The 13,357-nt window shown below is 55.4% G+C and overlaps 1 protein-coding gene across 1 annotated transcript in view; it reads left to right on the top strand.

Annotated features, from left to right (window-relative positions):
- The window catches only part of LOC112806341 (guanylate cyclase D-like), a 54,991-nt gene that overhangs the window by 9,411 nt on the left and 32,223 nt on the right, over window positions 1-13,357 (top strand). The window contains 8 exon segments of the mRNA XM_025848626.1: window positions 2,150-2,234; window positions 2,905-3,001; window positions 3,085-3,213; window positions 4,561-4,632; window positions 7,187-7,363; window positions 7,599-7,755; window positions 8,033-8,182; window positions 11,513-11,661. Coding sequence (XP_025704411.1) covers window positions 2,150-2,234; window positions 2,905-3,001; window positions 3,085-3,213; window positions 4,561-4,632; window positions 7,187-7,363; window positions 7,599-7,755; window positions 8,033-8,182; window positions 11,513-11,661 — 1,016 coding nt within the window.

The following is a 13,357-nucleotide window of genomic DNA, read 5'->3' as shown; positions in this document are numbered from 1 at the left end:
TGTCCCTGCTAAGGGGATTAAATGTCACTTCCCCTCTTCTCTTGCACCCGCTCCACGGACCCACCACTGTCGAACAGGAGCAGCCATATCGAGACCCCCGTGGCCTCCATGGGGCTGAGGTCCAGTGCTTGCTGTCAGTCTGTGCCTTGCTTGGCCAGGGAGTGGTCAGCTCCACTCCCTCCTCCCTGCCGCCCCGTCGCTCTCCAGCCTCCCCTGCTCCTTCTCCGGCACCTGTCTGTTCTCCTGCAGTCCTGACTTGTTACCACCGACTCCTGTGGCCTCGGGGGCTTTGAGCCTTTCTGTGTTCTCTCTGCACTCACTCCCTTGGCGTCTCATCCATTCTTGTGGCCCCCAGATTGACGTCTCCAGCCTGTTGGCTCCCACACTCTGTATCTGCCCCACCTCCTACTGGACAAGTCCAGTAAGACGCTACCTGCAGGTCTCGTGGGCATCTCAGGCTTGATGTTGTCTGACCCTGAACTCCTGGTGTGCCCCCCAGCCTGCTTCCCATCATCTTCCCCATTGCAGGTAATGATCCCCCAACCTCCCAGAGGCGCAGGAACCTTCTGTCTCCTCACACCCCACATCTGGTCGGTCAGCACGCCCTGAGGGCTCCGTCGTTAGAATTTGCCCAGAAGCAGAGCTGTTCCCATTACTCACTGCGCCCTCCCTGGGCCAGGCCCTCATCATCTCTCACTGGATTGCTACCCTGCTTCCCCCTTGTCCTTGTACAACCTGGCAGGTTGGAGGATCCTTTGGAACCGTGATCAGATCGGGCACACCCCCAGCGGAACCTGCAGAGCCGTGGCCTCACCCGGAGTCACGCCAGAGTCCTGGCCTCGGACTTCACAGCACCCTGGCCCCTCAGCTCCCTGGCCCGTCTTCCTCCCGCTCTGCCCCGCCCTCCCTCAAGCACACCTGGCCGATCCTGCTTCAGAACCTTGACACTTGCTGCCCTCTAGGCCCAGAACGCTTTTCTGCGCAGGCTGTATGCTTGCTCCCTGGTCGCCTCCAGATTAAGCCTCAGAGCTTAGCCTCCTCGGAGCCTGGGAGAGTGTCAGGATGGTGCGGTGGTGAGGAGCCCAGAGGCCAGGGCAAAACTGCCTGGGTTTGAACCCAGGCTCTGGCACTCACAGACTGTTATTTCTCTCTTTCCTCTTCAGCCAAATTGTGATCATGACCATACCTACTTCCAGAGGTCATTGTGCAGAATAACCGAATTGAAATACATAATAGCCTCAGAATAGGTGCTTCATGCAGTACAATAGTATAAGAGGATTGCGAGGTATTTGCTGCTATTATTATGATGGACTTAACTCAGATTGGGGGCCTCAGCAGGGGCAGAGAGCAGCGCTGGTCCTCCAACAAGAGGACAGGAGGAGGCAAGGAAGGAGGAAGGGATGGCCCCCTTCCTGAGGCAGCAGAGGTCCAATGTCCTTTCTCCAGAACAGGGCTGGGCATTTAGCCTCCCTGCCAGCCTTAAACGGATGCTGGGGTTGCCCAAACCAAGTGCCCTCCCGACCTTGCCCAGTGATCCTTAGCAGCCTCTTTATAGCCAACTTCTGACATGAGGGCTGGAGATTTGGAATCAGTGTAAGGAGGGCTCTCCTAACAGAGTGGAGGACAATGAGACTGGCTGCCAAAACAGGTAGTAAGTGGCCCATCCCAGGGCGGGTGTAAAAAGTAAAACAGCAATTGAGAGGGATACAAAATGTTTATTCACACCTGCCCCATCCAGGCCCTGTGTTGGGTGCCAGGCACAGTGAGATGAGTAAGACACAGGCCCTGCTATCAAGTTACTCTGTCTAGTGGGAAGGGACCTGCTATGCCAGGAGACAGAAGACCATAGTATGATCAGGACTATAATGGGACCTGAGCAGGGTCAATGGGGACCTGGTGACAGGGAGCCCAAGAACCCAGACAGAAACGCTAGGAATCAGTATCTGTGTGTGATGACCAGTCCGCAGATAGGACTTTCCCACTTGGAGGCCGTTCTGAGCCTCATCCCTGGGGAGGGTCTGGGTAGGGGCTTCTGTTTCCATTTCCCAGAGGAAGGTCAAGGACGAGGTGCAGGAGCTGGGGGAAGGGGGCTGCCCTCCTTGTGCTGTTGTTACTGTTAGGACTCACATCCGCCCTGCTCCGCCCACAGATACACAGCCCCTGGGCAGCCTCCTCGCTTTTGCTCTGGCCGGTCTCCTGGTGCTGGCCGGCGGGGCCCTCACTTGCCTCATCAGGTGAGACTCTGTCTGCGCTGGAGCTTAATTCTGCCCCTCGATGCCCCCCACCCTGCAGGGCCTCTCTTCCGTGGGCACACCTGGCCACCCGCAGGAGACTTTCCTATTCTCCATCCCAGCACCTCAGGTCTGCCCAGAACTCCTGTCCGTCCTAGAGCCTCGGTCAGGGCCCTGTCGAGGCTGGGGTGCCTCCCGAAAAGGTCCATTTGAAGGTTGGGGAAGAAGCCTGGGACCTTACACAGGACTGTCCCTCGCTGAGCTTCAGGCTATGAACATGGACCAGGATGACTCCCCTGGGCACCTTCAGCATTGAAAACAATTCTTCCTGGGTCTGAAGTCCTCTGTGTTCCCTGAGCCTCAGCCACACCTGGGAGGGATGGCTCTCCACGCCCAGCCCTCACCCCAGGCTCTGATCACCTCAGAAAGCCCCCAGGTAATTTGGGAACTCGCAGGCTAGGGACCAGCAGGCATATCAGGCCAGGGGGCGAGCCCTGAGCTGGGGCCGAGGGTCTCTGCAGGAGGAAGTGCTCAGCGGAGCCCTCCCAGCCCAGCTGGGACTGCCGGGGAGACAGGTAGAGGGCTCCGGGGTCAGCGCAGGTCCAAGGGACCAGATCAAGGTGGGAGTGACGTGTGTGCCATCCCTCTGCCCTCCACTTTCTCTTGCCTCCAGATTGGGCATCCAACAGCTGCAGCTGGTGCGGGGCCCCCACCGGATCCTGCCGACAGCCCGGGAGCTCACCTTCATCCAACGGCCCCCAAGCAGACGGGTAGGTGGGGCAGGCACCGGGTTGGCTGGGCAAGCCACTGACTGAAGCCTGGCCAGGCTCTTGACCATGCCTGCTCCCTCCAGAGGCTGCACATGGAGAGCGTGAGCGAATCAAGGAGTGTGGTGGATGGCGGGAGCCTGAGGTCGGTGGCCCAGGGGTCAGCCAGGAGCCTGCCAGCCCCCCAGGAGCCCGCCAATGTGGCCCTGTACCAGGTGAGGGCCTCTGCCACCCCATGTCCAGGCCTGAGGAGCTGCAGTCAGTTTGGGAGAAGCCGAGGGAGCGCATGGCCTCTCCGTCGTCGGTATGCCCTACTCCTGTTATGGGATGGGAAACTGAGGCTTGAAGAGTTGATTTCTGGTGATTTCGGTGATTTTCCTGGGTCCCACAGCAAATCAGTGGCATGGTAAGAGTGGGAAGCAGGACTCCCAGCTCCCAGTTCAGCATGGTTCGTGATCGGACCTTGAGAAACAACCAGTTCCTGGCCACTTGGGCCTGAGCACTCCCGGCATGGGTCCACCCCAGGGCTTCTAGCCTAGGTCACCCTCCTACCTGTTTTGGCAAGGGACAGTGAGATTCCAGGTCCCGGAGGCTCAGAGGTGTGGGCCGGCACCCAGCCCCAGACAGCCTCTGGGCAGAGCCTCGCCACCAGCTGATAGGGAGGCTGCAAAGTCAGAGATTAGACCAGCAGGATTCTAAAGTTGCTGAGGATGCTGTGGTTTCTCAGGTGCTGTGTTCGCAAATTCAACAATTCACTGATGCTCCCATTCTCATATACCGTGACTCACGATTGATGAGCCGGGCTAATTGTACAGGAAGCGACATGAGGCTCAGGCTCCTTCTTTTCCACCTTCTCTGCAGGGGAATCCCATCTTGTTTCTTTGATGCTGAAAGGAGGCTTTAATGATGTACACAGCGTGTTTTGTCTGCTCCTCTGAGTTAGCTGACGGGCCGTGCGTGTGGCTGAGGAGCCAGAAACCCATCGGTGACAGGGAACAAAAGGGTGAAGGCTGCAGCGAGCTCTGGGTCAGGCCAGGGCGAGGACAGAGCCCCAGCCCGAAGCTTCCTTCTCTCCCACCGTACCCTCTCCTACGAGCCCTGGGTCACAGACCGCCCTCCCCAACCCCAGTCACTTCCCAGGCTTTGGGGTATCGTGGGTGCCTGAGGCCTGCAGAGTAAAGCTGACCTTGAGACTGGGAGCTAACATGCTTTATATGCACCAATTGTTAGCCCTTGCGTTGTGGGTGGGGGTCTCATCTTCACTTTACGGAGCTGGAACACGCGGCTCAGAAAACCAACGTCTCTTATGCAAGGTCACAGAGCCAGACAGTGGCGGAGTTAGGACTGAACGCAGGTCTGTCAGCCAAAGCCGGGCCCCTGGCTTTGCCCCACCAAAGTGAAAGTCTAACTTTGGTTTCCGCTGGCCAGGCTCTGCCTGGCTTGGAGCACACAGAAAGGATACATTTATGGGGGAGAAGCTGAGGCCAAGAAACACCGAAGGATTTACCCAAGGCCACACAGCTGCGGACCAGCAGCAGTAAACTCTTGTTCTTCCTTAACAGGGAGAGTGGGTGTGGCTGAAGAGGTCTGAAGCCCCTGAGCTGCGGCCCAGCTGTCTCAGCCTCCTGAGAAAGGTAGGGCTGCCGAGGGGGTGGGGGGCGGGCTGTGGAGGGGCTGCTGCCAGGAGACCCCTAGGGGTATGAAGTGGGCCCCACTCAACGTAGAAGCTTCTGGCCCTCAGGACGGAGTCCTTCCTATAGTCACAGTCCCTGCCCCATGGCCGACCCCTCAACCACTGTTATACACAATCACTGTCATCTTCACACACCGGTATCCCTACAGTCACATCACACCCCAACATGGCCATCACCATGACCACCAGAGGCGAAGGACCCCATCCCGTGCCCTCCAACCCTCCACCCATCCACCCATTTATTCACTGTGTATGGAGCACCACCTATGTGCCAGGCCATGTTCTGGGTTTTGGGGGTACAACTGTGGAGATGAGGGACAGGGTTCCTTCCTTCAGGGAGCTTCCAGTCACTTGTTCATCACTAACCACATGAGCGCCTTCACTCCTGAGGTTGCCACCATCCCGAGAGGCACTGTGGGCTGGAGGACAGAGCACAGGGTTTGAGTCAGGAAGGTCCTAATGAGAGTTCTGCCTCCGTGAAACGCTTGGCTTTCCTGTAAGATGGAACTAATGAAGTCCACTCCCGGGGAAGTATGAGGATTGGAGAGAACATATGAAATAACCTAGAACTGTCCCTGGTTAGCAGTGTGCCTTTGATAAATGGTGAATTTTATTGTAATTATTTCCTACATGACCACCATCTGAAATCAAGTTTGGAAAGATTAAGTGACTGGAGGCGAGGGTAGGCCTGACCTGGTGGGCATCTTGCAACCAGAGTGAATAGATGTTTTTTAAAAGAAAGAGTCCTAGATGTGGTCAAATAAGTTTGGAAATTGCTTGAGTTAGCCATCGGGCTTTTCAGAACCTTCAATATGTTCTGGTTATCTATGACCATGTAATGAAATGTAGTGGCTTCAAACAATAATCATTTTTATGATACACTTGTGTGGGTAGGAAATTTGGGCAGGGCCCGGCTGAGCAAGTCCTTGGTTCTATTTGGCATTGGTTGGGGGTCACTCAATGGTATTAGGCTTTAAATGGGCTGTCAGAGGTTGGCAAACTATGGCCCACAGGCCTGTTTTTATAGGAAAAAGCTTTACTGGAACTCATGCGCATTCCTTTACATATTGTCTATGTCAGCTTTTGCCCGCAGATGGCAGAGGTAAGTATTTGTGACAGAGACTGTATGGGCTGCAAAGCCTAACATATTTACGAACTGGACTTTTACAGAGAGTTTGCTGACCTCAGGTCTAGAGGGCCTAAAATGGCTTTACTTACACGCTTGGTTACTTACACACGTGGCAGGGCATTTGGAAGTGTGGGCTCAGCCAGACCTGACTTTCCACTCTGTGTAGTCTGAGGGCCTCTCCACGTGGTCTCTCCAGTGTGATGACTCTGGGTAGAGGGACTTCTTACAGCCATTCAAGGCCCCAACAGAGAAGGCTCCAAGAGACAGAAAATAGGAGCTGCCAGTGTCCTAAGAACCAAACCCGAAATGCACAAGACCACTTCTACCGTGTTCTGTTGGTCACAGCCATCACAGGACTCGCTCAAGGGGAAAGGACAGACGTCCCGCCTCTTGATATCAAAGGATTGAGGCCATTCTCAACTCACCAGATATATTAATATGATTGTGACCTCCATTCTCCATTCAGGTCTCCCCCACTTAGGTGACGCTTGAACTGTTTTTGTGAGGCGGTCCCCACCAAATAAGGCTTCCGTCTCTCTTGCTTGGACAAATGTTAGCATTGCTGGTTAGGTTGGAGCTCTCTGACCAGCTGGGCGGCCATCAGGGAGGCTGTTTTCTTCTTGAGGCTGATCCCTTCTGTTCTTCTTCCTCTCCTCATCAGTCCTTGAGTCTTGAGGGGAAAGAATGTACAGTTTTCAGGTACATGGTGCCACCTAGCTTGGGGAAACAGGCCTAGATGCCTATACTGTGGAGTTGGCTACAACTTACTTATTTACCCATGACATTTCCACTCAGTTTTTCACCTACTTATTCATCTGTCCATCATCTGTCCATCTATCCATCCATCCATCCTCCATCATCCATCCATCCATCCATCATCCATCATCCATCCATCCATCCATCCATCCATCCATCCATCCATCATCCATCATCCATCCATCCATCCATCATCCATCCATCATCCATCCATCTATTCATCCATCCAACCATCCAACCATCCATTTATCTATCCATCCATCCATGCATCCATGCATCCATCCATCCATCATCCATCATCCATCATCTATCTATCCATCATCCATCCATCCATCATCCATCATCCATCATCCATCATCTATCTATCCATCATCCATCCATCCATCTATCCATCATCCATCATCCATCCATCCATTTATCTATCCACCCATCCATGCATGCATGCATGCATCCATCCATCCACATCCATCCATCCATCCAACATTTCTGGTGTCTCCCTGTGCTCTGCCCTGTGCTGGGTGCTAAATACTAGAGGCCCAGATGTGGGTTGTACCTGGTCCAGCCTTTGACAAGCTCCTGGGGGTTGCTACTGTGCCCATTGCCCCAACAGATGCGGGAGCTGAGGCATGAGAATGTTGCTGCCTGCCTGGGCGTCTTTGTAGCCACTGGGGTTAGTGCTTTGGTGCTGGAGCACTGTGCCCGGGGCAGCCTGGAGGACCTGCTGTGGAATGAAGCTCTGCGGCTGGACTGGACCTTCAAGGCCTCTCTGCTGCTGGATTTGATCCGTGTGAGAACCTTCCCCGGGTCTGGAGCTATGGGGAACATGGGGAGGGCAGGGAGACAAGAGATGCTCAGATTTCCAAGACCTGGTCTCTTTCCACTTTGTCTAAGAAAAACTTGAACAGTGTGGGAAAAGGTGAGAGGAGGCAGGAAGGGTTTCTAGGGTCTGTGGGATTCTGAGAGGACCAGGGGCCCCTTTCATTCATCACAGGCCTTATGGACCACCATTATGTCCACTCCAGGGCATGCGGTATCTGCACCATCGGCATTTCCCTCATGGCCGCCTCAAGTCCCGAAACTGTGTGGTGGATGGACGCTTTGTTCTCAAGGTCACTGACCATGGTTATGCGGAGCTCCTGGATGTTCAGCGGGCTCCCCGCCCCCGGCCAGCCCCAGAAGGTCAGCTCAGGGGTAGGCAGGGGCCACCAGTAGGTTCTGAGGCCTCTGTTTCAATTGGATGCTTATAAGTCAGGGGGAGGGCGGAGATGTCCAATCCTTCAGCACCTCCCGTGGTGTCACCTTGAGCTGCCTCCAGCCCCTTGCCTGTGAATGGGGGAGAACAGAAGCACCTACATCCTCCTGGGCAAGGACACCACATGCGTGAAGCGCCCGCCCATCTCAGCCCAGCTTGGGGGTCGGTGGGTGAGGACGGTGTGGCTCTGCCCTGGGACCGCAGAGCTGCTGTGGACGGCTCCGGAGCTGCTGCGGACGCCGGGGGCGCCTGGGCGGGGGACCCTCAAAGCAGACACCTTCAGCCTCGGCATGGTCCTGCAGGAGGTGCTGACCCGAGGCCCACCCTACAGCTCCTCGGGGCTCTCCGCAGAAGGTACGGCACCCCTGTCCTCCTTCCTCGGCCTTCCCCTGGCTGGAGTCCCCATGCAGTTGGGGAGCCCCGTGGCCATCAGAAAATCCAGGAATGACCACACAGACACACTTGGCCTGGTTTGACCGTGAGAATTGAGTTTCTTTGGCTTAAGCCAGGCAGCCTTCAGCAGCTCTGCCAAAATGGCAGCTGACCAGCTCTGGGGCTGAAGACATTGGTTTCTGGGAGAAAACCTCCACCCCCTTCTGCCTCTTCCAGGGTCATTGTGGTGTCTGTGGGTGCTCCTGCCCTAACCAGCCCCTTGCTTAGTGCCGACCCTGTGCTCATGCAGACCTCCGTTTTCCCCAGCTGTGTCACTTACTTACTACGCGACTTTACACAAATCACTTCCCCCTCTCCGGCCTCAGTTTTCTCATCTTTAAAATGGGGATGAAATAAAAAATGGGCCAGACATCTGGCCCATGTCGGATGTGGCTAGGCCGCTCAGTATTTGGGGGCTTGCTTCTCTGTCCAGGTGGGGCTCCTTCAAAAGCATCTCATCTCCTTCAAGGTGTGCAGGATCCTCACTCATACCTTCCCCATCATTACCCGGTCTTAGACATTTTCTTCTCTGACCCCAGTGCCAGGGCCCGACTTCAGAAACATTTCCTCCCCCTTCTGTGTTGTTCTTCTAGCTGTCCCCCTGCTGCCTGTGTCCAGTCCCAGGGACCTGTCCCCACAGACAGCCTGGCATCTCAGCCACAGGGCAGGGCAGCGACCAAGCTGAGCCCTCCATCCCCTCCCACCCCCAGGGGATAATCTAACTCAAGGGAGGCCTGGCTCACTTCCTTTCTCCACCGTAGCGCTGCTCAGTGACTAATGAGCATTCCAGGCCCCAGATTTATGAGGTGGAGGAGCGGGGAGGAGAGGGGCCTTTGTCAGGCCATTTGTTTAACACTCCTCAGCAGCCTGGCCCCCCCGCATTTGCCCGCCAGGAGAGGGGAGACCGGCCAGACAGAGTGTGCAAGCCAGGCTGCCAGGGCACGGCCCCTCGGGCCTGGACTCCGTGAGGTTCTAGGGGAAGGGACCAGGCCTGGAATCCTTGGATGGTCACCACTGGATTGGGCTGTCAGTCCAGGGCCTGCTCCTTCCTGGGCAGGGGGTGCCCTCCCTGGTCTCAGGGAGGAAAGGCAAAGAGCCCAGGTACTGGGGGACACTGGCCTAAGTCTGAAATCCCTTTCAGGGTCCGAGCCTCAGTTTCCTCATCTGTAAAATGGGGACCAAACATGGTCTGGACTAGAAACCAGCAGCAGGGGGACAGCTAGAAGAACATACCTGCTTCCCAGAGTGGTTGTGAGGATTCAGTGAAGTTCTTTACACAAAGTGTCTGACCCCTGGTGGGCACTCTATAAATATTTGCCTCAGTGGTTTTAGGGATGTGCTGATGGGGGACCCCACATTCTCTCCTGACTTCCCAACTTGGAAACAGACCCTCCTCGCTCTCAGAAATAACATCTTTTCAAGATCCTGTGTGTGTGGGGGGACACCTGCAGCTTCCAGAGCTCTGTCATATGCATTATTCCACTGGACAACCTCGTGAGGGGGTAAGGGCATTCTTTTGGGATAATTGGTTGAGGCTCAGAGAAGGGAAGGGACTTCTCAGCGGGAAGCAGTGGGTCTGTGCTCTTGCCCTCAAATCTCCTGGAGCCATCCATGGAGCACATTCCCACAGAGCTGGACGTGCAGTCCCCTCCTGCAGCCACTGACATGGCCCCTCAGTCACAGTGATACGGTGTTGCATTGGGTGTGCGTGCCTGGCGTGGTGAGGGAACGCGACACCCAGCCTGGCCTGGGCCGGTGGCTTTCAGCATGTTCACGTATGAGGACTCCACTTTAATGTCAAAAACGTTTGGAGCCTCACATGCTACTATTTGATTTTTAATATCCGCTGACTGAGACAATACCCCAAGACAGAATCTGCTCTGAAATCAGCAACACTTTGAAATGGATTTGTATGTTATTCATCCCAACACCATCCGAATACTTTTTGAAAAAGAGTTGTACGTGCGTGTGTGATGTATTATTGAGTCCATCTGCATACAGCTTTCCAGACCCTTTACCCAGAGGCCCTCAGGGTCTGCTGCCTGCAGGCTGGAAGCCTCTGGGCAAAGAAAATCATGCAGGAAGAGATCAGGCTCAGATCTAGAGTTTGCTTCTTATCAGCCCTGTAGCTGTACATGAGCTACTTCACTCCCAGGAGCCTCAGTTTCCGTATCTGTAAAATGAGACAGGGACTCATGCCCTGTCCCCAACCAGGGGGCCAACAAGGAGTGGGGAGGGGATTGAAATCCAGAAGGAAGCTTCTCCTCAGCGCCATTAAGGGCTCCCACCTCCTCGGCCAAGAGAGGAGGACCCTAGTCCTCCTCAGGAAGTAACCTGCTGTACCCCTCAGCCCTAGGAAGTCTGTACTATTTTATGCCCTTTTTATACATGAGTAAACTGAGGCTCAGAGAAGTGACATAGCTTAGAACGTCAGTGGGGGATCTAGCAGTCCCCTCCTGATCTCAGCCCCACTTCCTCCCAGTGCCCCTTGTGAATCTCTCAGCTCCCCCAATGTCTCCAATAGCTTCCCGAGGCAGAGCTTTTTCAAACAGTTGTTAGATGGGGAAACTGAGGCACAGAGCGGTGGCAAGTAGCAGAGCCAGAGCTAGAACACTGATCTGTTGGACCTCGACTTAGTCTGGTGGTCTTTATTACAGGGAGTGGGGGTGGGAAGATCATGGCAGTGGCTGTCTTGGGAAAATAATAATGATGATGATAATGAAAGCAGACAGTCTTGTTTCTTACCCGGGGAACTGGCACCAGAAAGTCTCCAGGTGACAGGGCTGGTGGAAGGAGCCACAGCGTCAAGGTCTCAAGCACATCGGTGGGCATTGCTGGCTGGCAGCAGCAGCTGGGTTTGGGGGTGGGGGAGAGCCTGCTAGGTTCTCTCTTACCTCTGCACCCCTCTTAAGAAGGCGGTTTATTAAGCTCATTTCACAGATGGGAAGACTGAGGCTTAGAGAGATCTCTGTCTTGTCCACCATCTCCTGGAGACGTCGTAGCAGATTCAGAATTTAAAACCTGCTCTTCCAGCTCCTAGCGTGAGGCACGGGTCACATCCTGGACAATCCTGGGTCCACTGGCCAGGATGCTCTGCGGTACAGAGCAGGGGAGCCAAGGAATACCCTCAGGGCCCGGTCTCTGCATCCCCAAAGGCCTCCCCTGCCTTCTCTCTCAGGACCCCAGGCCAACCCCTTCCCACGAGCCTTGCGGGGGACCACGAGCCTAACATGCACATGGCGTTTATTGCAGAAATCATCAGTAGGGTGGCATCACCCCGTCCCTTGTGCCAGCCCCTGGTGTCCGCTGACCATGGGCCACCGGAGTGTATCCAGCTGATGCAGCAGTGCTGGGAGGAGGCTCCGGAGGACAGACCCAGCCTAGACCAGATCTACACCCAGGTCAGTGCTCCCCAGGCCAGTGCTCATATGAAATGGCTCATCAGTTCACCTCACTTTGCCCAGCGGGAGCCAGACACTACCGCTGGGGCCAAGAAATCCTATGTAGTAAGGGTGCGCAGGCCAGCACCACCATTCTTTTTTTTTTTTTTTTCTTAAGATTTTATTTATCCATTTGACAGAGAGAAACACGAGAGAGAGGGAACACAAGCAGGGGGCGTGGGAGAGGGAGAAGCAGGCTTCCTGCGGAGCAGGGAGCCCAAGGCGGGGCTCGATCCCAGGACCCCGGGATCATGACCTGAGCTGAAGGCAGATGCTTAACCGACTGAGCCACCCAGGCGCCCCCAGCACCACCATTCTGGAGGGCTGGACCTGAGGTCCACCCTCTGAGGAAAACTTTCTCAGAGCCCTGGGTTCCAGGGATATTTGTTGAGTGCCTTCCTAAGTGCCACGCCCCACGCTTAGTGTTATGCTCACTTCATTTAATCCTTATAATAGCCCTCCAAAGAAGTACCCGTATTATCTTGGCCTCCTAGGAGGCACAGAGAGGTGAGGGGCTCCCCCAAGGTAACTCAGGGAATGACAGGTGGGGCTGGAATCCAAACTCGGGTTTGTCTGTCTGCCGAGCTGGTGCTGGAAACCTCGACCCTCACCGGGCCCCCCGGCACCACAGCAGAGGCCCTTTGTGGCCGTGGACGCAGCGCTGGTGCCCCTTGTCCATGAGTGGAATTTGTGAGGGGCACGGGTGCATCCCCGCCCCCGGGCCTACCTTGGGAACTGCAACAGGAGGGGTGAGGCAAGCCCGTACGAGTTTGCGGGGTGGAGGTGGAGTGTGTGGGCCTGACTGAGCTGGCTAATGGCTCCCACGGGACCAACCCCTCAAGCCTGAGGTGACAGCTTCGTGCATCCCCTCCTCCCCTCCACTCCCCAGTCGCGGTGGCACGTTGCCAAGGAGAGGCTCAGCGAGCGAGAGGGGCGTCCAGACAGGTGATGAGGGAGCGAGATCCAGGAAGACAGACAGGAGAAATGCACAGGTGTCCTCCGAGAACCCTCCCCACATCCCCCCGACTTCCCACACCCTCTCCCCACCTCAGCTCTGGCCTCAGGGGCGGTGTCCCCATCCCACAGAAATCTGGGTCTCAGTAAATGAGCTCTCAGTGGCCACAGTGAGGGCGGGTTGCAGAGCTAGGACCAGCAGCCAATGCTTCAAACACGAGCCTGGGATCTATCCAGGGATCAGAGACTGCGGAGGCCAGTGGTGGGTGACTGTGAGGAAAGATCCTGCCCAAGGCTCTGGGGCAGAGAAGGCAGGCGTGGGCACGTGAGAGACAGCATGAGGGTGGGAATTGCATCTCACTGTGGGGGCCAAGGGCCAGAATGCCTGCATTCACATCTATACTTCAGTTCGCCTCCTTGACCTTGGGCAAGTTGATTGCTCTGTTGAGCTTCAACCTCCCTAAAAGTTGCCCAGAAAGACGAACTCTGGCCCGAATTGCCATACCGGAGTGACCATCAAGTGAGGGAACGAAGTTAAAAACATGGTGGTTCTCTGAGAAAGAGAGTGAGTGAGGTCTTAGAGAAAGAACGTTGACCTCGAAGTCCAAAGGCTTGGGTTCGTGTTCACTTGACATTGTTCTGGGAGTCCCAGCTAATGCAATTACACAAGAAGATGAATGTTAGAAAGGAAGAAGAAAATGAT

The sequence above is a fragment of the Callorhinus ursinus genome, unplaced genomic scaffold, assembly GCF_003265705.2.
Source record: "Callorhinus ursinus isolate GAN/ISIS: 27379988/994484 unplaced genomic scaffold, GSC_fseal_2.0 scaffold35, whole genome shotgun sequence".
NCBI classification, from domain to species: domain Eukaryota; kingdom Metazoa; phylum Chordata; class Mammalia; order Carnivora; family Otariidae; genus Callorhinus; species Callorhinus ursinus.
The sequence above is the reverse complement of the archived record's forward strand: the minus strand, read 5'-3'. Positions and strand labels throughout refer to the sequence as shown.